Source organism: Gobius niger (genome assembly GCF_951799975.1).
Source record: "Gobius niger genome assembly, chromosome: 7".
In the NCBI taxonomy this organism is placed as follows: Eukaryota; Metazoa; Chordata; class Actinopteri; order Gobiiformes; family Gobiidae; genus Gobius; species Gobius niger.
This window is the reverse complement of record NC_136858.1, coordinates 39,332,354-39,358,125: the sequence shown is the minus strand read 5'-3', so window position 1 is coordinate 39,358,125 and position 25,772 is coordinate 39,332,354. Positions and strand designations below refer to the sequence as shown.

General features: G+C 43.2%; 1 protein-coding gene across 1 annotated transcript in view; it reads left to right on the top strand.

The window, feature by feature from the left end:
- Positions 1–25,772, top strand: part of deaf1 (DEAF1 transcription factor) — a gene marked incomplete at its 5' end in the record, with an annotated part of 59,135 nt that overhangs the window by 19,632 nt on the left and 13,731 nt on the right. Inside the window, 5 exons of the mRNA XM_079560016.1 lie at positions 800–939; positions 3,269–3,334; positions 5,248–5,292; positions 10,125–10,248; positions 11,748–11,867. Coding sequence (XP_079416142.1) covers positions 800–939; positions 3,269–3,334; positions 5,248–5,292; positions 10,125–10,248; positions 11,748–11,867 — 495 coding nt within the window. The remainder of the gene's footprint in view (positions 1–799; positions 940–3,268; positions 3,335–5,247; positions 5,293–10,124; positions 10,249–11,747; positions 11,868–25,772) is intronic.

Here is a 25,772-nt window from a genome sequence, read left to right as displayed (position 1 = left end):
TTGTTTTCGTCTCATTTTATACAAGGCAGTTATTCTAATTTACTGCATTTACAGACCAACAGAAGGTTTGTCATCATTGTAGTGGGATATAGACTGGTGCTATGGGACTGACAAAAGCAGAACACCCCCTCTTTAAAGCAGAACACCCCCTCTTTAAAGCAGAACACCCCCTCTTTAAAGCAGAACACGCCCTCTTTAAAACCGGTTCATTTAGGGAGGGGCAGCCCCCACATAGTGGTCTGGGTCTGACATGTATGTGGCAACAAACACAGCCTGATCTCACTGAGCTTCAGACCTGCATCGAAACACCTCGGATATGCAGAATTTGACCTTTAGGAGGAGCGGAGCTCTAATGTTTGAACTGTTTGGGGAAAAAGAAAAATCACAACAATGCCCAAAACGAGTAAACCTATTCTTTTTAGTTTGACAGTGAATTCAAAAATAAAAGAGGGAGATATGAGGCCTTGCTAACTGGTAAATGGTCTCAACTTATGTAGCTACTACTACTACTTAAGCAGTAGATTACTGATATATATGTGAGTAAAAATATATAATTTAATTGAATGATTTCACATCAAAATCAGGCCTAGGCTGTGAGTAGAGATGCCTATACTTTCTGTGAACCAGTCATGACAGAACCTTGTGAAGTGAAAGAAACTTTGAGTTTCAGAGTGATGACAAACCCCGCTCCCCTTTTCCCTTTTAACTTTTATAAAGTTTGCGATCCGCCCTCTGCCCTCGGCTGTAACTTTGAGCAGTGCTTGTGAGTAAACAGTTTTGATGGATTGCTTGTGCTCAGGAGGCAAAGGGCGCTGCGTCAAACACAATCAGCAGTGGTACACGCCCACCGAGTTCGAGGGTTTGGCCGGACGCGCCAGCAGCAAGGACTGGAAGAGGAGCATCCGATACGCAGGGAGACCACTGCTCTGCCTCATCCAGGTGAGCAAAGCCAGAGGTTATACTGGAGTCAGGACCTGCCTCATCCAGGTGAGCCCGGCCAGAGGTTATACTGGAGTCAGGATCTGCCTCATCCAGGTGAGCCCGGCCAGAGGTTATCACTGGAGTCAGGACCTGTCTCATCCAGGTGAGCCCGTGAGGTCATCACTGAACCCAGGGTCTGCCTCATCCAGGTGAGCCCGTGAGGTTATACTGGAGTCAGGACCTGCCTCATCCAGGTGAGGAGCCCGGCCAGAGGTTATACTGGAGTCAGGACCTGCCTCATCCAGGTGAGGAGCCCGGCCAGAGGTTATACTGGAGTCAGGACCTGCCTCATCCAGGTGAGCCCGTGAGGTTATACTGGAGTCAGGACCCGCCTCATCCAGGTGAGCACGTGAGGTCATCACTGGAGTCAGGACCTGCCTCATCCAGGTGAGCCCGAGAGGTGATCACTGGAGTCAGGACCTGCCTCATCCAGGTGAGCCCGAGAGGTGATCACTGGAGTCAGGACCTGCCTCATCCAGGTGAGCCCGTGAGGTTATACTGGAGTCAGGACCCGCCTCATCCAGGTGAGCCCGAGAGGTGATCACTGGAGTCAGGACCTGCCTCATCCAGGTGAGGAGCCCGGCCAGAGGTTATACTGAAGCCAGGATCTGCCTCATCCAGGTGAGCAAAGCCAGAGGTGATCACAGGAGTCAGGATCCGCCTCATCCAGGTGAGCCTGTGAGGTGATCACTGGAGTCAGGACCTGCCTCATCCAGGTGAGCAAAGCCAGAGGTGATCACTGAACCCAGGGTCTGCCTCATCCAGGTGAGCAAAGCCAGAGGTTATACTGGAGTCAGGACCTGCCTCATCCAGGTGAGCAAAGCCAGAGGTGATCACTGAACCCAGGATCTGCCTCATCCAGGTGAGCCCGTGAGGTTATACTGGAGTCAGGACCTGCCTCATCCAGGTGAGTCCGTGAGGTGATCACTGAGGTCAGGACCTGCCTCATCCAGGTGAGCCCGTGAGGTGATCACTGGAGTCAGGATCCGCCTCATCCAGGTGAGCCCGTGAGGTGATCACTGGAGTCAGGACCTGCCTCATCCAGGTGAGCCTGTGAGGTGATCACTGGAGTCAGGACCTGCCTCATCCAGGTGAGCCCGGCCAGAGGTGATCACTGGAGTCAGGACCTGCCTCATCCACGTGAGCCTGTGAGGTGATCACAGGAGTCAGGACCTGCCTCATCCAGGTGAGCCTGTGAGGTGATCACTGGAGTCAGGACCTGCCTCATCCACGTGAGCCTGTGAGGTGATCACTGGAGTCAGGACCTGCCTCATCCAGGTGAGCCTGTGAGGTGATCACTGGAGTCAGGACCTGCCTCATCCAGGTGAGCCCGTGAGGTGATCACTGGAGTCAGGACCTGCCTCATCCAGGTGAGCCTGTGAGGTGATCACTGGAGTCAGGACCCGCCTCATCCAGGTGAGCCCGGCCAGAGGTGATCACTGGAGTCAGGATCCGCCTCATCCAGGTGAGCCTGTGAGGTGATCACTGGAGTCAGGACCTGCCTCATCCAGGTGAGCCCGTGAGGTGATCACTGGAGTCAGGACCTGCCTCATCCAGGTGAGCCTGTGAGGTGATCACTGGAGTCAGGACCCGCCTCATCCAGGTGAGCCCGGCCAGAGGTGATCACTGGAGTCAGGATCCGCCTCATCCAGGTGAGCCCGGCCAGAGGTGATCACTGGAGTCAGGGTCTAAGGACAGAATCTAATGGTGATGCTTTGAACAGGTTTGTTACTCACATCTTACACAATATTGCCGTACCACAGGACCACGTGGCAGAGGTCTTTCATCTGCATGATCTTTCTAAAACAAGAATGTGTGTGTGATCTTTCCAATCAAGTCAAACGTTTTTCATGGCTCAATGCTCGACTGGAGAGATCTAGCAGAGGCTGTAACTGTTATTTAAAGGAACAGGCCACCGTTTTATATTGTGAGGCGTAATAACACCAAGAGTAGTTCCACATCCGCACAGTGAAGTGAGGATGTTACTGAGGAGGAGGGGCTAAATGCTAACGCCGTCTGTGTTTACGTGACTGAGGACACGCGTGAAGACCAGACAGGTACACATGAACTCGTCTAAGCTAAAGTAAGAACATATCTCAGTGTGTAAAACGGTGGCCTGTTCCTTTAAGGGCCGGTCTCACCGGTTGTCTCCGAGACGTCCCCTAGAGGTAGATTTAGTCCGTATAGAAAGTGCAGTTTTCTTCCATTATGCAGTGATTATTGGCCTTATTGTTGTCAGTTTGAGCAGACGTTCCAATGGAAATGACCCAATACTTGCTTCCTTTAGGACCGCATCCTGGTTCCTCACGCCGCCTCCTGCACTTGTGCTTCGTGCTGCGACGACATCGTTCTGGTGAGTAAAAAAAAATACAAATAAAGTAAATTTAGAGGCAAAACCTTTATGTGGATCTCTGGTCACAATAACAAAAAGATTTAGTTTATTGACAAAAAGAGAATGATTCTACTTGTTTATGTCTCATCCCAGTTTGAATGCTCTGAATGTCGGGACTTGAGGCCACAGTTTCAGACCCTGCACTTTGTCCAACAGTCGCCCTCAAGCGTCACAAATGTCTCATAGTTTCTCCAACTCTGTGAACAAGGCCTGGTCGTCACTTTTGAAGCAGCTCTACATATGAACGGTCGTTTCTGTCTGTCTCTTTCTTCGTTGCTTTGGAGCCAAAGAAACTCCACTACCCATAATGCAACGGGCGACCCGAGATGGGCATTCGGCTTATTTGAAATGTTTCATGAGGTGCAGATTAGGGCTGTCACGGTATGAAAATTTTACCTCACGGTTATTGTGACCAAAATTATCACTGTTTTCGGTTTTATCGCGGTATTTTTTAAAAATATGTGTTAATATGTTCAGAAAGCATTGATAGTCCTACACAAACTAAAATCGTTTCAAAAAAGTTTAACAGTGCTTGTTACATAAAAAAATACAGACAAAGCCTTTTCACATCAAAGTAAAGGAACTATAACGATGTGTTGTTGATGTTTCGAGGGTTTTACATGAACTATTTATAGCGTCAGAAACGAAGATAAACCGTCTATATCAGGAAAACTGTTGTTGTCCTTCCAGTGAGCTTTCGCTTTGCAGATTTGGGAAAATACCATCATTATTAAATTCATAAAACTGCGGCGAGAGTGAATCTATTGCAATCTGCCACCGGGAGCCCCGTAACGCATTGTGCCATCGTGCGGAGGTATCCGGACACGGCTTATGCTGGTGGTGGCGCTGCAGCCGCACTATGAGGCGACTCGTTACATTCTCCTCAACCCAAAGTCCCACATCAGTATTTCAGCTAAAACACCAGCGTTAACTTACTGCTATAGAGAGAGACGGTCACGCAGGAGAGTCAGAGGTTCGAAGTCTTGCTGCTTTAGAGACACTTTTTCCTGCTCGTTCCGCAAACTGAACTCTGAGGCTGACAGATCCTGCGCTGTCGTGTCGGACATGATTCCAGCTTCGAGAAAGTTTTGTTTGTGTTGCAAACAACAAAGTGCGCATGCGCGGAAACTGCAGCAGATGAGACGGTGGCTGGTGAGGCTCACCGTGCCGACACCGCGGGTGCGGTTATTCACCGAGATAATAATAAAAACACAAAACAAGACGGTCATTTTCACCGTCAAAATTTTTACCGGGGTTTACCGCTACACCGGTTACCGTGACATCCCTAGTGCAGATCGGTGTAAACGTTTGAGTACCACTGACCCGTAACTAACATTCTCCAGGGCCATATACTTTGAAACAAACAACAACAACAACAACAACAACAACAACAACAACAACAACAACAACCCATGTTTAACACTATTATAATGTCAGTATCCTGCAGCAGATGTATTTCTGCAGTTTTCTTTGGTAGTAAAGTGTGTTTAGTTTGTTTCACATCTCCTCATGTTCTTCCTGCTGCTAAAACAATGCAGTCACATCTCCGTGCGTTCCCAGAAAAGTCACAAATTAAGGCCCATGCGATTGGCCTGTTCGCACGGAGCTAGAATTACCCAGGGAAATTGGTGAAACCGACCCCCGGCCGGTAATGTTGTTGCCACGACAACGGGGTCACGTCTTTCATACCGCGTGTTTCCTCTTTTATGCTCGGCGGATGGAACATCGGGTTAAACGGTTGAAGTAACGTTTTGAATCGATGTCGCCTTCGTTAGACTTATCACACGGGCAGAGACTCAAAGGGCGTCGGCCATTTTAACTCTTTACCAGACGTCCTTCGATATTTGAGAATAACGGCTGTGTTTTCTTTGCAGTGTTCGAAGGACGGGGAGTCGCTTCAGTCAGAGCAGATCATCCTGGTGAGTTTGGGTCGTTTTTCAGAGAGAACTTCTGGGGCTGAGAGACATTTTCTACTGTCTTCTGGGGCTGTCACACCTGGACGATCGAGCCAGCGTCTGCCAAACACTTCACACGCTGAACTTTCTATGTTTCTTTTTTTCAGTTTTGGGCGTATACATAGAGTCAATGTCAGCTTTATTTGTACAGCACGTTTACAACAACACTAGGTGCCCAAAGTGCTTCACATACAGGTACACAATATAAAACAACAAGCGCACACAATAGAGTTATAATACAGCTCAGCGTGAATCCAATGCCAGCGCAAACAGATGTGTTTTAAGGGCAGTCTTAAGGCCTCTTCATACTCCACAAGACGCGAGAACTTTGTTCTTGTTCTTGAGGCAAAAAGAACGAGAACAAAGTTCGTCTGGGCTCTGACATTTCATTCTCCACAAGACGTGTTTCTGCCAAACGGCCACGCCCCCTTTTTCTGCAGCCAAAACAAACAAGGAATGACCGAAATAAAACGAACTACTTGAGTTTAAACTGTTATAAAATGTATCAGTCACGGTAATTGCAAACATTTTGAAGATTGACTTCATGTTTAGCCACATCTCGCGCTGGTTTATTATGTTAGAAAACGTTAGCGTTAACGTTAAAGTTTACCTCCGTGTCACTCGGTAAAACCATGATGTTTGAGTCTGTGTAGCTCAGTGCAGGTTTTGTCCATCCAAGAACCTTCACTGAACATGTTGGTGACATTTCCCGGTGTTTGATGAAGGTCTAAGGTTTACAAGCCTGGTCTCCCTCCGTCCACGAGCCTGAACCACTTTTTTCTTTATCACTCGCTTCTTTCACGCAGGCAGCGCCAGGCTCTTCTGTTTCCTATTCGTCCGCGTGCTTCTCCCCAAGACTTTTTTGCCATTTGCGTGTCCTTGTCCTTCAGCGAAGTATCCATGTTGTCTCCGTTTTCCGCACCGGTGTTAGGACGTAAACATTGGATTCTCGCTTCCCGCTTCCGCCAAAATAACCCCGCCCACTAAAAATCCAGCCAATCACAGCCAGAGTTCTCGCAGCCTTGCCGAACAAAGTTCTGCTGAGCGGATGCGTCAGCAAGAGCTGCCGAACAGGAGCTGCGAGAACAAAATGACGTCATTTTGTTCTCGCAGCTCTGGGTGCGAGAACAAAGTTCTCGCATCTTGTGGAGCATGAATAGGCCTTTAGAGGTTTCTATGGTCGGAGCAGCTCTGACGTTTAGAGGGAGACTGTTCCAGAGTTTGGGAGCTCGATCTCCTCGCGTCTTTAAACGGGATCTGGGCACGTTCAGAGACAGCTGGTTCTCAGACCTTACTGACCTGACTGGGAGATACTCAGGAGCAGATCCACAAGCATCGAGATCTTAAAGTCAATTCTATAGCTGACGGGCAGCCAATGGGAGGCCAGCACAGGGTGATATGCTCCCGCCTCCTCGTCCCTGTCAGTAAGCGTGCAGCAGCGTTCTGGACTGGTTGTAGGCGGAGTGAGGATTTGTCCCGCCCACAATACAGCGAGTTGCAATAGTGGAGACGCGACGATATAAACATATGAATAACTCGCTCAGAATCGCTGTGCGGAAGATAAACCTTCACTTTACTGAGAATTCTAAGCTGGAAGAAGCTTTTATCACAGAATTTGTTTGTTATATTTGAAGGTGTTTGTCTAAAACTAGCCCAAGGTTTCTGGCAGAGGCTCGAAGGTGAGGAGCCAGAGAGCCAAGAACCTCATGCGGGTCATTTGCAGATTTGCTGTTGTTAAAAACAATAACTTCTGTCTTTTTCTCGTTAAGACTTAGGAAGTTCTGGGCCAACCAAGTTTTTAAGAGACACTTTAAGAGGGATTCAATAGTGTTTGGTTTTGCTGGAGTATTCACAACTTATGCCCAGCTACAGCCAAAGTCAGTCAATAAACAATAACAGTGGTGTTTCCTGGACCAGCGTGTAAACGGATGCTGCGGCCAAACTGAAAACTGCAGCTAAATCATCGGTAAAAACAAAGTCCACACTTGAGCGTCACATTACAGCCTCCCCATGTCGCCCCTTCACCCTAAAGCACCCACAAACATCTGCAAAGGAGACGCAGAAAAGTGGGACGATTGAAGAATGTGAGAAGCAGAAAGCGTTTCTCTGCACTAACACTAACGACTTATTATTTACATAAAGACATGAGTAAACCGCGCTTTTATTAGTAAGAATTCCAGCAGATCCACGGCTGCAGCCTCAAAACAAATCCACAGGGTCCAAACAGCGACGGATAGTTTTCCTCTTCATCCCCGAGCGTGTCCTGGTCTCTGAGGCTCCTCACGTCTTTCTGTTTTGCCCTTTAGACGAGTTAGCACAACTTTGGGTCCTCTCCTTTGTGCCGCATGTATCATCCGTGCTTCCTGTTTGTTTCCCTGGGATTGACCTGACAGGCAGAATGCGACAGGACCGGCCAATTCTCCTCGATTCAAACCGCGCGATTATCGTGATCGACCTTTACTAAAATCTCGATTAGAGTAAAATTCGATTGATTGCCCAGCCCTACGTTTTTGTCACTTTTTTTTAAATCAGTTTTTTGTCACTTTTTTAAGGCAAGGCAAGTTTATTTGTAGAGCACAATGCACAAGGCAATTCACAGTGCTTCACAGTTGCATAAATATAAGAAAACAAATACAATCAATGAAAACATCAACATAGAATTAATCAATTACAGTAAAGGCCTCTTCATCCTCCACAAGACGCGAGAACTTTGTTCTTGTTCTTGAGGCAAAAAGAACGAGAACAAAGTTCGTCTGAGCTCTGACATTTCATTCTCCACAAGACGTGTTTCTGCCGAACGGCCACGCCCCCTTTTTCTGCAGCCAAAACAAACAAGGAATGACCGAAATAAAACGAGCCATTTGTCTTCAAACTATTATAAAATGTATCAGTCACGATATTGCAAACATTTTGAAGATTGACTTCATGTTTAGCCACATCTCCCGCTGGTTTATTATGGTAGAAAACGTTAGCGTTAACGTTAAAAGTTTACCTCCGTGTCACTCGGTAAAACCATGTTGTTTGAGTGTAGCTCAGTACAGGTTTTGTCCATCCAAGAACCTTCACTGAACATGTTGGTGACGTTTCCCGGTGTTTGATGAAGGTCTAAGGTTTACAAGCCTGGTCTGAACCACTTTTTTCTTCATCACTCGCTTCTGTCACGCAGGCAGCGCCAGGCTCTTCTGTTTCCTCTTCGTCCTCGCCCAAAACGTCCACGTGTTTCTCCCCAGGACTTTGCCGTGTGTGTGTCCTTGTAATCCTTCAGCGAAGTATTTTACTGTCACGAGCGGTGCCACAAAACTATCCGTGTTGTCTCCGTTTTCCGCACCGGTGTTAAGACGTAAACATTGGATTCTCGCTTCCCGCTTCCGCCAAAATAACCCCGCCCACTAAAAATCCAGCCAATCACAGCCAGAGTTCTCGCAGCCCTGCCGAACAAAGTTCTGCTGAGCGGATGCGTCAGCGAGAGCTGCCGAACAGGAGCTGCGAGAACAACATGACGTCATTTTGTTCTCGCAGCTCTGGGTGCGAGAACAAAGTTCTCGCGTCTTGTGGAGCATGAATAGGCCTTTAGAGGCAAGAGTGTAGATAAAATACTTTCAGTTATGCATTTTTAAGTCTTGTTTAGATTCGCTCTGTCTTGACACTATTTTGCTCATTTTGCTATTTTGCTCTTTAATCACTTTGTTGTCACTTTTCTTGCTTCTTTTTTGTGGCTTCTGCGTTTTCATCCTCGTTTTCGTCTCAATTTTGTTGCTAGTTTTTTCTTTTTGATTTGGGTAAAGCCAAACTGCAGATAATGTGCTCTGTTCAGGTTTCTTGTTTCGAGCGGTTTTCACTCATTTAGACACTTTTCCTGATCGGACCGAGTTTGCTTTGCTTGTTTGAGGACATTTCAGACCAGTTCTAGGGTAAATCTCGCTTGAAATAAGAAAGTAAAACTGCCAATGAGATAAGAACGTTTTTCTTTCCCCATTGGCAAAGAAAATGACCTGAAATAAGGACGAAATGTATCGAAACGAGTCAGAAACATCTCAGAACAAGTGAAATAATCCAGGACAAATGCCCAACAACTTCTTACCTTTTGGTCATTTTTTTGTATTTTTTATGTATTTTTTTGTCAAATTTTCATCCATTTTTTTTCATTTTTTTGTATTTTTTTTTTCATTTTTTTGTCATTTTTTGTATTTTTTTTTGGTCAGTTTTTTGTCATTTTTTCGTCAAATTTTCATCACATTTTTGTCATTTTTTTGTCATTTTTTTGTCATTTTTTTTGTCATTTTTTCGTCCATTTTTTATCAATTTTTTTGTCACATTGTCATTTTTTGGTATTTTTTTGTCATATTTTTGTCAAATTTCAATGACTTGAATTGAGGAAATGTTTTCACTCATTTAGACACTTTTCCTGATCGGACCGAGTTTGCTTTGCTTGTTTGAGGACATTTCAGACCAGTTCTAGGGTAAATCTCGCTTGAAATAAGAAAGTAAAATTGCCAATGAGACAAGACCAATTTTCTTTCCCCATTGGCAAAGAAAATGACCTGAAATAAGGACGAAATGTATCGAAACGAGTCAGAAACATCTCAGAACAAGTGAAATAATCCAGGACAAATGCCCAACAACTTCTTAACTCGTCAAAACAACTAAAATGTGGATTATTTTGCTCAAACTGAGATGTTTATACTGATCTAGTTAAATACTTTTTGCAGTGTGGGGGTTAAGAGATTAAACTTATCAACAACTATTAAAGCGGATTCTTTTCCTAAGCCCGTGTGTGTCATAATAACTGTGTCCAGGGCGGTCCGGTGCGGCTGTTTGTCCCGTACAAAAGGAGGAAGAAGGACGGGGATCCTCCGGTCGTTCCCACAAAGAAAGAGCTGCCTGTGACCAAGAGCCTCACCCTCACCCCAGGCACCACATGTAAGACACGCCCACTGACACTGCATTAAAGGGGGGGTGTTATTCAAGCTTTCCATCCTGTTATTCTGTCACTCCCTCATTAAAAACATGGCTGAAGTGTTGCCTTGGCACATTCACGTATTTCTGAGTAATCTGTAAAAACTCTGATGGCGGCCATTTTAGGGATAGGTTTGCCTGAGTCCTCCTAGGAACGCCCCCACCTCCTGGAGACGCCTCCGAGCTTTGGTCACCAGCCGAGTAACCAACCACTGCTCCTCAGCAGAACCCCCTCCCCACTGATGCCACAGACAGCGTGTGGAGGGGGCGTGTCTAAAGGCTCAGAGGTTCTTAAAGAGACAGAGGCCTATTTCAAGACATTCACTACAGCCATTTTGAGAGAGACATTTTATACAAGGCAGTTATTCTAATTTACTGCATTTACAGACCAACAGAAGGTTTGTCATCATTGTAGTGAGATATAGACTGGTGCTGTGGGACTGAAAAAAGCAGAACACCCCCTCTTTAAAGCAGAACACCCCCTCTTTAAAGCAGAACACCCCCTCTTTAAAGCAGAACACCCCCTCTTTAAAGCAGAACACCCCCTCTTTAAAGCAGAACACCCCCTCTTTAAAGCAGAACACGCCCTCTTTAAAGCAGAACACCCCCTCTTTAAAGCAGAACACCCCCTCTTTAACCTCTTAACTCCCGCCTGAACCGAGAGGTTTTTCGTCAATTTTTCGTAATTTTTTGTCACATTTTTGTCTTTTTTTTCGTCAATTTTTTATCAAATTTTTGTCATTTTTGTCACGTTTTTGTATTTTTTTTTTTGTCATTTTTTCCTCAATTTTTCCTCAATTTTTTGTATTTTTTTGTATTTTTTTTGTCAATTTTTTGTATTTTTTTTGTCAAATTTTTTATCACATTTTTGTCATTTTTTTTGTTAAATTTTTATATTTTTTTGTTAGATTTTTATCCCATTTTAATCAAATTTTGGTCATTTTTTGTAATTCTTTTTTGTCAAATTTTTATCACATTTTTATATTTTTTTGTTAAATTTTTATCACATTTTTTGTCAATTTTTCGTCACTTTTTTGTCACATTTTTGTCACTTTTTTGTCACATTTTTGTCACATTTCCATCATTGTTTTCGTCTCATTTTATACAAGGCAGTTATTCTAATTTACTGCATTTACAGACCAACAGAAGGTTTGTCATCATTGTAGTGAGATATAGACTGGTGCTGTGGGACTGACAAAAGCAGAACACCCCCTCTTTAAAGCAGAACACCCCCTCTTTAAAGCAGAACACCCCCTCTTTAAAGCAGAACACCCCCTCTTTAACACAACCAGGAGAGCATTCAGATCATAAATATTTGATTTCCTCCACAGGCAGTTCTACCACATGTGTGTTTTTACGATAACATCTACAGTAACTGGCCTTGTCGTCTGTAGATCACAATAATAAAGCTGTAATTTCCAACATGAAGCTGGTGAAGGTCATCATCTCTCTTGTGCCCTCAGTCACGGTGACGCCCTCCGGACAGATCGCCACGACGACGGGCACTCTGAGCTTCGAGCGAGCGGCGTCGGTGGAAACCTCTGCTCTGGATGCGTCGCCCGAGGTGTTCACCAGCGCCACAGGTACAGGGGTCACAGGGGTCACAGAGGTCACAGGGGTCACAGAGGTCACAGAGGTCACAGGGGCCACAGAGGTCACAGAGGCCACAGAGGTCACAGAGGTCACAGAGGTCACAGAGATGATCCACAAGCTGATATGTGCACAGAGCTGTGGGATGAGGAAGATATTAATAACTCCTCCCCGTAGTCCCTGTGGGGGTGATACAAGTGTTTATGGGATGATTGGAGGGTCTTTCATCTCCCCCTGGTGTCTCTGGACAGAAAACCATGTTTGCAACTTGACTGCCACCGGACCGGAGTCACCAATACACACTAATAGAATCACAAAGAAGAAGCTAACAGGCTAACGGGCAAAGCTAACTGCGGGATAACGTCATTTTAAACAGTATTTACAGCCAAGTTTGAGTAAAAAAAAATATTTCCATTGTGTAATTGGATGCACAGTAACCCTCTGTCCCTTCGCCTTTCCTGTCAGCGTAGTATTTACTCTCACAGACAATTAATAAGTTAATACAGTTAAAAAATCGTAACTTGCTACTACACCTGCAGTTGCGCTTATGGCCTCTAGGGGCAAGAGTTACTTAGTACAGCTTTAAAAGGGGGTTATTATGCAAAATGTACTTTTTCCAGCTTTCCATCCTGTTATTCTGTCACTCCCTCATTAAAAACATGGCTGAAGTGTTGCCTTGGCACATTCACGTATTTCTGAGTAATCTGTATAAACTCTGACGGCGGCCATTTTGAGTAATCTGTAAAAACTCTGATGGCGGCCATTTTGAGTAATCTGTAAAAACTCTGATGGCGGCCATTTTGAGTAATCTGTAAAAACTCTGATGGCGGCCATTTTGGGTAATCTGTAAAAACTCTGATGGCGGCCATTTTGAGTAATCTGTAAAAACTCTGACGGCAGCCATTTTGAGTAATCTGTATAAACTCTGACGGTGGCCATTTTGAGTAATCTGTAAAAACTCTGATGGCGGCCATTTTAGGGATAGGTTTGCCTGAGTCCTCCTAGGAACGCCCCCACCTCCTGGAGACGCCTCCGAGCTTTACTCACTCACTCACAGGCCTTTCCTTCTTCCCCTCTGAGATCTAAGACCCACAAAACTGATCTTTTTCCTCGCGTTGCTCCTGTGTTGTGTCACCTTCTGTTTGTTTTTTCTTTCTTTTTTTCTATTTTTGTCACTTTTTTGTTGAATTTTTTGTCACATTTTTGTTGATTTTTTTTTCACTTTTTTGTTGAATTTTTGTCACTTTTTTGTTGAATTTTTGTCACTTTTTTGTTGAATTTTTGTCACATTTTTGTCACATTTTTGTTTAATTTTTTTCACTTTTTTGTTTAATTTTTTTCACTTTTTTGTTGAATTTTTGTCACATTTTTGTAGAATTTTTGTCACTTTTTTGTTGAATTTTTTTCACTTTTTTGTTGAATTTTTGTCACTTTTTTGTTGAATTTTTTTCACTTTTTTGTTGAATTTTTGTCACTTTTTTGTTGAATTTTTGTCACTTTTTTGTTGAATTTTTGTCACATTTTTGTCACATTTTTGTTTAATTTTTTTTCACTTTTTTGTTGAATTTTTTTCACTTTTTTGTTGAATTTTTGTTGAATTTTTGTCACATTTTTCTTGAATTTTTGTCACATTTTTGTCATTTTTTGTCGCGTTTACATCCTTGTTTTCTTCTCATTTTTTTGTGGCCGTTTTGGTGCTTTTTCCCCCCCAAGAAGCTTTTTGATTAGGGCAAAGCCAAACTGGAGAAAATGGGATCCGTTCAGGTGGGAGTTAAGAGGTTAAAATCCATAAATTATAGCCAATAATCATTTATATCAAACAAATGAATGTATTATCTGCACTCGTTCTCCTTTTCTAATCATCTGTGGAACTGTTCCTGTTTAATTTGCTCAGATAATGATATTCATGGCCAGACCGAACCCTGGGGGCCCCTGGTCTGACCAAACCCTGGGGGCCCCTGGTCTGACCGAACCCTGGGGGCCCCTGGTCTGACACTCCGCTGTAGCCTTTACACGCCCCCCCCCTCGCCTCAAAGTGGGTCAGGAACTTCGCATGTGCAGATGATGAGCCCGCCCTCTCGTGCACTGACAAACACAATAGAATAGGTTCATTCTGACACAGATAGCGCCCCCTGGTGTCCAAACCTCGGGTCAAAGTCGACTCAAAGTCATCAGTGCGTTGATCCATCGGCCTGTCTCACATGTAAGAGAACACGTCCATCTGTTTTAATGAGACGTCGTGGGGATTTCCCATGATCCCCTGCAGCTCTTCACTGAACCATCCATCATCCATTCAGCCTTTACATATATATATTTATTATACATCGTCTCTGGGTGTGGGAGGAGGCAGGAAGTAGATTTAAATTAAGCTCGCAAATAAGAGTCAATACATTTCATAAAGTAACAAATTAAATAAGTGTCTCCACCTTTAAAAACCTTTCCCTTAATGACATTTAAAAACAATACATTGAATTCAAATTTGGAGAATGATGACGTTGTTCATCAAACATACATGATGTTCTAAAACAACTGCAGTTTGGGATGAAATTGTTCATAACTTCTCACCCATTGTGTCGTTTCCACATTTGAAAATCTAAATTTGGCCTCATTCCTTTGCTTGGGGGAATATTCACCGATCTTAAAGAGCGGGTTTTTGCTTTTCGCAGGTATTTGGTGATAAACTATCTAAGAAAATGCAATATTGATCAAAAAAAGACCAAAGTCAGTCAGTCATGTTGCGTGTCTCGCCTTAAAGAGCAGCACATCTGCCTCTTGTCTGAACCCTGAGAGGAAACATCATCCCACTGAAGCTCCAGAGAAACCCCTATTCTCTATATCAGGGGTGCTCAAAGTGGGACCAGAACAATTTTGTTGGCCCACATCTGGTTAATACCAACTCTCTCCCATTCATTCTCAATGGTAATGGATGCAGTACACTTTTTGGCCACCAGCGTCAAATTGGGGGCGCTGTTTCACTGCTTTCTCAAAGTGAAGGAAACCCTGTTGTGGCGTCTTGGTGTTTATCAGTCACAGGTTGGTGTTTATCAGTGTAGGTTGGTGTTTATCAGTCACAGGTTGGTGTTTATCAGTCACAGGTTGGTGTTTATCAGTCACAGGTTGGTGTTTATCAGTCACAGGTTGGTGTTTATCAGTCACAGGTTGGTGTTTTATCAGTCACAGGTTGGTGTTTTATCAGTCACAGGTTGGTGTTTATCAGTCACAGGTTGGTGTTTATCAGTCACAGGTTGGTGTTTATCAGTCACCGGTTGATGTTTATCAGTGTAGGTTGGTGTTTATCAGTCACAGGTTGGTGATCAGTCACAGGTTGGTGATCAGTCACAGGTTGGTGTTTATCAGTCACAGGTTGGTGTTTATCAGTCACAGGTTGGTGTTTATCAGTGTAGGTTGGTGTTTATCAGTGTAGGTTGGTGTTTATCAGTCACAGGTTGGTGTTTATCAGTCACAGGTTGGTGTTTATCAGTCACGGGTTGGTGTTTATCAGTCACGGGTTGGTGTTTATCAGTCACAGGTTGGTGTTTATCAGTCACAGGTTGGTGTTTATCAGTCACAGGTTGGTGTTTATCAGTCACAGGTTGGTGTTTATCAGTCACAGGTTGGTGTTTATCAGTCACAGGTTGGTGTTTATCAGTCACAGGTTGGTGTTTATCAGTCACAGGTTGGTGTTTATCAGTGTAGGTTGGTGTTTATCAGTCACAGGTTGGTGTTTATCAGTCACAGGTTGGTGTTTATCAGTCACAGGTTGGTGTTTATCAGTCACAGGTTGGTGTTTATCAGTCACAGGTTGGTGTTTATCAGTCACAGGTTGGTGTTATTAACAGTGTAGGTTGGTGTTTATTAGTCACAAGTTGGTGTTTATCAGTGTAGGTTGGTGTTTATCAGTCACAGGTTGGTGTTTATCAGTCACAGGTTGGTGTTTATCAGTGTAGGTTGGTGTTTATCAGTCACAGGTTGGTGTTTATCAGTCACAGGTTGGTGTTTAACAGTGTAGGTTGGTGTTTATCAGTCACAGGTTGGTGTTTATCAGTCACAGGTTGGTGTTTAACAGTGTAGGTTGGTGTTTATCAGTCACAGGTTGGTGTTTATCAGTCACAGGTTGGTGTTTATCAGTGTAGGTTGGTGTTTATTAGTCACAGGTTGGTGTTTATCAGTTACAGGTTGGTGTTTAACAGTGTAGGTTGGTGTTTATTAGTCACAGGTTGGTGTTTATCAGTCACAGGTTGGTGTTTATCAGTGTAGGTTGGTGTTTATCAGTCACAGGTTGGTGTTTATCAGTCACAGGTTGGTGTTTAACAGTGTAGGTTGGTGTTTATCAGTCACAGGTTGGTGTTTATCAGTGTAGGTTGGTGTTTATCAGTCACAGGTTGGTGTTTATCAGTCACAGGTTGGTGTTTATCAGTGTAGGTTGGTGTTTATCAGTCACAGGTTGGTGTTTATCAGTCACAGGTTGGTGTTTAACAGTGTAGGTTGGTGTTTATCAGTCACAGGTTGGTGTTTATCAGTCACAGGTTGGTGTTTAACAGTGTAGGTTGGTGTTTATCAGTCACAGGTTGGTGTTTATCAGTCACAGGTTGGTGTTTATCAGTGTAGGTTGGTGTTTATTAGTCACAGGTTGGTGTTTATCAGTTACAGGTTGGTGTTTAACAGTGTAGGTTGGTGTTTATTAGTCACAGGTTGGTGTTTATCAGTCACAGGTTGGTGTTTATCAGTGTAGGTTGGTGTTTATCAGTCACAGGTTGGTGTTTATCAGTCACAGGTTGGTGTTTAACAGTGTAGGTTGGTGTTTATCAGTCACAGGTTGGTGTTTATCAGTCACAGGTTGGTGTTTAACAGTGTAGGTTGGTGTTTATTAGTCACAGGTTGGTGTTTATCAGTCACAGGTTGGTGTTTAACAGTGTAGGTTGGTGTTTATCAGTCACAGGTTGGTGTTTATCAGTCACAGGTTGGTGTTTATCAGTGTAGGTTGGTGTTTATCAGTCACAGGTTGGTGTTTATCAGTCACAGGTTGGTGTTTATCAGTCACAGGTTGGTGTTTATCAGTCACAGGTCGTTGACGTCAACAGAGACAGCACATGTTAAACACGTTTATAAAAGAATTCCTGCTGAACTGACACTTTCAAAATGATCAAATCTGGCATTTTATTTGAGTTCACAAATGAATGAGGTGAAGTCACTGTAGGCGAGGGACGGGCGATACCACGTTTTTTTTGGAATCGATACGTTACCGATACTTTTAGGGTCATTTTTGTCGATACCGATACTGGTCATTTCACATGGGTGAATGTATTTAAATCAATGTACATCTCTAAAACTGGTTATTTTATATAATTAACTGGTCAATTAAAATGATATTACTCTAACTGGTTAATTAAACAATGTTAATGTGAAATTAAATACATAAACACAATTTTAAATTAATACTTAAAGAACAACTAACCCCAAAATCAACTTTTTTTTCTAGCTAAGTTGTATAAATGGGTATCTTATAGTGTTGTCTACGTGTATATGTCACTATTTTAACAATTTAGTGCAAATTTGTTGAAATCCTGTCTTTGTGTCCCAAACCGTCTGTGTGGCGCCATCTGCAGCGAACTGTCTGTACTGCATTTGATTTTTTGAATTCGGCACCCAATTAGCGGAGGGGAGAGAGATGATGTCAGGAGGCGAGAGATGATGTCACGGGCCCTGCCGCTCTGGGGTATAAAAGGGCTCAGTCTCGCTCACGCCCCCGTAGCGAGTTGGAGTTGGAATAGCGAGAGAATATTTTCATCGATTGTCAGGTTTGCGATTAGTTATCATAGCATTTAGGTAGATTTTATTAGGATAGCTTGTTTATTATAGATAATTGTATAGTTTTAGTAGTGTTAGTTGTTGAATGTTGTAGTTGTAGTCACTAGTTGCTTTTATTGTTAGATTAGTTAGCTCAGTTTAGCTTAGGGCGTTTGTTAGTATTGTTTTTAGTGGTCTATCGTGTATAATTTAATTGTTAGGTGTTAATTGTACTGTGTTAGGATGGGGAGGAAGTGTAGCGTAGTGGGGTGCCACAGTTCTGTAGGTTTGCACAGGTTTCCGCAGAACTTAGAAATTAGGCGCCAGTGGACGCGCGCAATTGGCTTGGGGGAAAACTGCGAACTCCCTGCTCAGGCTGGAGTTTGCAAAGACCATTTTACGCGCGATTCCTTCGCCAACTTCATGGAGGTTGAACTGGGCTATGCTAGTCTTCTGCGTTTGAAGAGCGAGGCCGTCCCCACCCTTGCTCTTCCACGACTGAGCCTTAGCCCACCGACACTGCTGCCCCGCCAACAGGACGATTTCGGGCGCCAATGTGAGGTGAGTGAGAAAAATAATGCTGATTTACCCATTTTGGATTTGGTAATAATTGCAATGATTGTAGCTGCTGTAAAAAGAGGCACTTGGTTCACTCTGTCCCGGTCATTTCTGTCAGTAGAAGCTACTTTGCTCACAGATTGAGTCATGTACAGTATATAGAATATTGATGTGCACGTCAGAATAGATCGTTATTGTAGTGTCTCAAACAAATTCGCCGTTTTCGCCTCTGATAATACCAATCACATGAGTCGTGTAGATATGTTGAAAAAATATGGCGTGTAAATAGACTGTGCAGCCTCAGCTCCAGGCGACGTGTCCCGCACTCGCTCACTGTGGCTGAGGAACAGCAGCCACCGGTTATAAGCGCGTCTACTCTGCCCGGGGCAGCCTGCTAATGCATCAGTCTGCAAAGTTACGCCAACACTGTGCGCAAATGTGCACGAGTCTGAGCAGTGAGCACCAAACTAATCTAAGTTTTGCGATGACTGTAGCTTTTGACAGTAGCTACAAGCTAGCATGTTAAGCTAACGTATAGCTAGAATGCTCCCGTTTGATGCTCGATTGCGGTCAGTGAGGAGAGGGCTGACCACTCCAGGTGGACCGTGTGGTCAGTGAGGAGAGGGCTGACCACTCCAGGTGGACCGTGTGGTCAGTGAGGAGAGGGCTGACCACTCCAGGTGGACCGTGTGGTCATTGTGGTCACAGATATGAGCTGTTCTTACGTGGTTTCAGAATCAGTATAGTTGTTATTGCCATTGTTGTTGAACAGGTTCACAAAGTAGGATCAATTCTGCTAATTATGTTCATGTTGACAAGTTTTCTGAACTGAACCAAAGTTTACACCTATTTGAACGCAGCTATTCAAAATGCCAAACCATTTGGAAGTTTTTAGTAGCGACTGTAGCCAGAATTAACCTGATACAAATATTTGGTTTATCTGCTATAGGGTGGCATACTCTAAAGTATATCCAAGGTTGTTTTCCTATAAATCATCAATACAAGTTTACAATCTATGTGCATGTCACGTGAGTGTGCGCTTTATAAATATTATTTATTTTTATGTTTTCAGCCAAAAGTGAGCAGAGAAATTGGTTGCCAGACTGATCCAGTCATTACATGGCATGCAAGTGTCCAGGCCAATGTGAAGCCGAGCAGGCGAAGCAAAGGTGATCTCTCTATTTATCCTTTAAACAGTACTCTCACCACTTTAGTTTTTTTTTCTATAGTTAGACACAAGTTGTGTAATTACTGCCATTTTAAACGTGTTTTTTTTGTTTGTGTTTTGTACAGCTACTCAAGCCCGGACCGCTTACACAAGCGTCGGTTGTGGGACAGGGGACCTGATGGAAATCCCTCTCCCTGACAGTCCCAGAGCAGCCTCTACACCTTTAAAAAGGAGAAGGTGTGAGGTGTCAGCGTCTGACCCCAGCTTCCACATTGATGACAGTGCCAGCACTGTGAACTGTTCAAGGTACAAAGAAATTCTAGAGTTTTAATTGAAAAAATATATACAGCGTCCTACTTTTTTGAGGGATGACATATGCCTCTTTTTTTTATATAGCATTCCTGCTGAAGTCCCTCCACACAAGGACAAAAAATATATTGTTCACGAGGACCAACTGCTGGAGCTGTTCAGGCGATGTCCTGTCTGCACTAGTCGCTGTGCTGTGGACACCATCACAGTCGGCACACTGCTTCGGGTCACGCAACAGTGTCCTCGCTGTGAGTTTACCAATCAGTGGTCCAGTCAGCCCATGGTGAACAACATCCCAGCTGGAAACTTACAGCTCTGTGCTGCTGTGCTGTTCACCGGCTCATCATTTAGGCAGATTTCAAAGGTACTACAAAAACATTTGAATTGTTTGGATTATTTTTCCATATATTATCAGCTGATAACAGATGTTTTCATTTTATAGTTCTTGGGGGCCTTCAATATTCAGGGCCTGTCAGAGCAGTGCTTCTATAGGCATCAGGCAAAGTTCCTCATCCCTACGGTCAACTGGCAGTGGAAGCTGGAGCAGGATGACCTCATCAGGGAGGCTCTTGAAAGCGGCTCTGTGTCACTGGGTGGGGACATGCGGGCAGATTCACCTGGTAAATACATTTCATAAACATTTATCAGAAGTATTAATAAAAGTCAGCTAATGTATAACTTGCATTCGTGTAGGACATTCAGCCAAGTATGGCAGTTACACCATGATGAATCTAACGTGTAACAAAGTCATTGACATCCAGCTAGTCCAGGTAAAACATTACAATAAAAATGTATATGTAATTTGGGATAACTGTGCATTATGATAGAATTCTTTATTCTTATTTTTTTTGTCTTATTAGAGCAATGAGGTTGGAAACAGCGTGCGCATGGAGAAGGAGGGCTTTGTGCGGAGTCTGACCATGCTGGAAGAGAGGGGTGTCAATGTGGAGGCCATTGTGACGGACCGACACACCGGCGTGCAAAAGTTTTTACGGGAGGAAAGAAAGGAAATCCGTCACTACTTTGACCCATGGCACATGGGAAAGGGTATGCATTTTGGTAATGCTGTATAATATTATGGTTATTGTGCATTTAGTAACAATATATTTTAATACCTAGGAATTGGGAAAAAAGTGGATGAGCTGGGAAAGAGAAAGAGCACCCAGGACGCTGGCCAGTGGAGGAAAAGCGTGGTAAACCACCTCTATTGGTCAGCTTCTACGTCCTCCTCGGGACAAGAGGCTGTCGCCAAGTGGACTTCTGTGGCGAACCACATGCAGAATGTCCACACGCATGACAACGTCCTGTTCCCTCAGTGCCTCCATGGGCCTCTGGTTGGGGAAGGGTCAAGAGTGTGGCTCAAACCAAGTAAGTATAGCAAGCAATACTGGCCCTTTGGCCATTGTATTTTAGATTTCAGGCTAGCATTGCCATTCTAAATGTCATTCTTTAAAATGCTTTACTCTGTAGGTACAGCAGCGTGTGAGAGACTCTCAGACATTCTATTGGCCCCACGCTTTGTCAAGGATGTGGAAAAAATTAGTCCGGTGTACCACACATCAACCCTTGAGGCTTTCCACAGTCTGATTATCAGATTCTCCCCAAAAAGTGTGGGCTTCTCCTTCAAAGGAATGTTCGCTCGGTAATACCTACAGAAAGTATTAAAATATATGTTCTGTGTGTATATATGTAAATATACTTTTTTTCCCCAGGTTGCAAGTTGCTGCATTGCATTACAATGAGAATGCAAATAGGTCTCACGCAACGACAGTAGAGGGTGTGCTTAGGTATGCTATTGTGTACCCAAAGTACAAACACGGAGACTACACTGTGAGAGCCCTGAAGACGAAACCTACCTCATGTATGTCACATTTACAAAATGAGTTCAATGCTTATAAGTCAGCGAGGACAAACGTTGTATTCTTTGTTTACAGTCTATATTGACAAGCTGATGGCACTGCTCTTTGACAGTGTGGTGGAGGATCCTCTCCTGTATCAGGAGCATTCAGAAAAAGTCCCTGTGCCTGAACCACTCTGTGCACAATATGAGAGGCCAGACAAACAGGAGGCTGTGAGCAGGCACAGGTCCAGATTCTTCAAGAAGACATAAGGTGACCAACGCACCTGTACTGCATACAGATTTTAAGAAATTTTGGATTTGGTCATTTTGTATGGCAAGTACATGACGTAGATTATAGAGCTAGCTTATTTATTCCGAGGGCTCGCATGGGCACCGCCATTAATTGTGCCAGCCCCTTTTCTCCTATCTGTTAACATGGGACTGCATGCACTACACGAAAACAAAGCCTTTTTTCGAGCGCAGAGCAACGGTGCAGTGTTGACTTGTTGATGCAAATGAACATTGGACATTTTGCACAAATCAATCTACTAAATGTCAGATTTTAGGGAAGAATATTTTCCCTCGTTCTCCGTTAAATGAACGGGCTTCGCGCTCGACCAGAAGTGTCTGTACAACGGAAGTGCCGAGACAAAGCAAAAAGTGGCAAAAGTGGGCGGGCCAGAATAAGGTGAATAGTGCTAAGCTATAGTGCTAACCATTAACCAAAGTGTATTTTAGTCATGTAATTGTTTAATTTTTTCAGTAATTTCATTTTATATCTCATGTATTAAAACACATATTTTATTGTCTTGGGGTGTTGGGTGTCCCAGGGATAGGAAAAAACTGAGCTGGGCAAAAAAAGGTGAACGGAGGAAATGACGAGTTGGAACAAAAGCGTTGTGAACCATCTATATGAACCATCTCTACTGGTCGCCATCAAAGTCCTCCTCAGGTGATGATGCAAGAGTGCGTCCAAAATCAAGTATGTGGAATTGCAACTACTCCTCCCAATATCTAATTTATATTGATGTATTTACACTTCAGATATAAATTTATTATTCTTTGTAATTCTTTATAATTCTTTGTAGGCACAGCAGCATGCGAGAGACTCTTACTATTTTGTTTACACCACGTTATTTGAAAGATGTAGCTAAAATGAGCCCACAATACCACACTTCGCATACTGAGGCATCCATAGCCTGATTCTCTCTCAATAGTCTGGGCTTCTTGTTCAAAGGAATGCTGGCCAGGTAATGAATCATAAAGGTTCAACAAATATTCACTTGAGTTATTTTATTGCTTTGAAATGTTTAGAAAATAATACATTGATACTGCATGTTAATGTTTATTTGTGAAATTGATTATGATTAAAAAAGGCAAATCGTCACATATGCTGCTGTATGCCATAGTGTATCCAAAATTCAAACGTGGAGACTACACAGTGAGAGCCATGAAGACCAACCCTACTTCATGTATGTCATATTTATTTAAATTAGCATGACACATAAGTATTATTAGGATAAATGTTGATTTAAATAAATGTTGTGTTTTAGACTACATTGAAGAGCTGATGGATCTACTTTTCAATAGCATGATAGAGGAGGCCCGTCCCTATCAGGACTACTCTGACAAAGTACCTGTGCCTGTACCACTTTGTGCCCATTTTGAAGGAGCAGACAAACGGGTGTCGTGTAAGGTGAGAAATGTGAGAATTTTTAAATGTGTGTTTTTAAAATACAGATAACAATGTTTCACTTTTGGAATTTAAATTTTTATATTCATACATTTTTTGTGGATGTTGAGAAAATCAGCCATCTGTACCACACAACCCTTGTGGCATCCCACTGCCTGACATTCAAAATCATCGTCATCAAATTAATGTTGGCCAGGTAATGAGTAGATAAAGTTATAAAAATATTTTGTGTAATGTGTACATTTTACTTGTGAATAATACTACATTTTGTGTTTGTCTTCTTTAGGCCCAAATTGTGATGCTGCAGTGCAACGGAAGCACAACATGGTCACACACTACAACTGCTGGGAGTTTCCCAAAGCTCAAACATGGCAAGTACACATTGCAAACCTTTATTAACCTCGATTAGTGTCCTGCGTAACAAGACCTTCCAGAATGGAATGATGTGTTGTCTTCTATATTTTGCATGACAATATTATTACATTACTGTTAATGCTAATTTTTTGTTTTTTTGTTTTTTTCCAGATTTATCTGGCGTGGTCAATGGCAATAAGGACCAACAGTGTTTGAGAAGGAAAAAAGTTGTCAGCCAAGTGCTGTAACAGACTAGTATGATGATGGATTCCTTTGCACATGCTATCTTCGTGAATATCCTGCCTGAGGCTTTTGCAAAACAGAAAAGGCAACTATTATCTGTTGTTGCATGTATCTACAGGAGAGCATATGACAAATGGTGTAGTTTTGCTGCAATCAAAATAATAAATTTAGTCTTGGGCTAGCCTGGCCTTAGCCATCCGTAAATTCCAGTCAATTATAATTACCATTCAGTGAGCAGGGGAGGTGGGTGCGGCACCTCAGATGGACCAGTAGCCAACCGCATATAGAACAATAGGGTGTGATGATGAAGTCCATTATGAACATGTAATTCAGATGTGTCAAGTTTTGATTGTGTGCAGAGTGTGCAGGCCAATGTGTGTTCTGTATTTACAAATACTTCATCAGTGTCACTTTATCAGCCACAGTCAACCTTCATTATCACAGTAATTTGTAAGTTTATCTTTTGGACAGTCAAGGAATGTTTTTTTTATTTTTATTTGTATGTAATCAAGGTCTACTTTGTTTCCTTTGCACATGTTTTATTCATTTTACATAAAGGACTTTTTTCTGTTATAAGTACTTGTTATCAAATGTAACTTTTTTTCTTTATGCTTGTTTGCACCTCAAAGCTGTCTCTGTAGTAAAAAAGCTGCCTGCATGGATATTGATTGTAAAAGTGAAGCATAAAAGTATGATTTCAAATCGATACCAAGAAATGTTTTTTAATGGACCAGTAATTAACAACTGCAAGTCTTTTCAGATATTTGTATTTGATTAAGAACATCCATCCATCTTCTTCCACTTGTCCGTTGCCGGGTCGTGGGGGCAGCTGTTGGAGTTGCCCAAATCACATTGCACCAGCCCTTATGGCTTCTCCTGCAGGTGGTGGGTCCACGGAAGGACGGCCTCATGGTTCTAACCGGGCCTGGTGGTCTCTCATAAGGGGCTTCTGAACCGCTCTTTGTCTGACCCGTCACCTAGGACCTGTTTGCCATGGGAGACCCTACCAGGGGCACGAAGCCCCCGACAACAGAGCTCCTAGGATCATTCGGGTGCTCAAACCCCTCCACCACGTTAAGGTGGCGGTTCAAGGAGGGGTGATTAAGAACACATATATTTAAAACAAAAACTGCAAAACTATATACAATAAAATACTATACAACTATACAACTATACAAATTCCAGTGGCGGGAGGAACCCAGTATATTCCCCGTCTTCTGGGAATTCCTGCCTGATCCTGGTCACCGCACAGGAGGGGATGACCACACGAATGTGCTGCCCTAAATAACCCCAGCACCACCGGACAAAGTTCCTGTATGCCAGGTGCCTGTAACAGCTGTAAGAAAGATGATACATGTGTGTTTTTATTAAATTAATGAGCCAACACATTGTCATACTCTAACTCAAACTAACCTGTTGATCATGGTCTCTGGCATGTCTCCAAACAGCTGCACATAGGTTGCATACACTGCTTGGAGAACATACGGATTTAGAGACACTGGCTCAAATCCGGGGTGCTGGGTTATGCAGGTGGCATGACCCACCTGCTGACATCTGCGCATAACCTGACAGGCAAAATTAAAATAAATAAATCAGGGCTAAGACTTTAGTGTAGGGTTAATGTGTTAAATTAATGTTTCTTTTGTGCACATAATTTCTATCAAAAATACCTTGGGGGTCTCCTTGCAGCACACGTTTTCCCTTGGGGACAAACAGGTGCAGTGACCACAGGTGCACCTATTGAGGCAGAGTTTTCAATATTATACCTATATAATAACACAACATATAGTTTATCTTGGTCTGGGTTCATTTATTAAATTCAAATACAAAAAGGTCAAGCAAAGGACCGCAACAAAAGGGGTTACTTTAAAATTGTATGGGAATGTGTTAGGCTATATAATTGCCCACTCTTGTCAAAGGTTCGATTCAGACAGGTTAGCATTTCG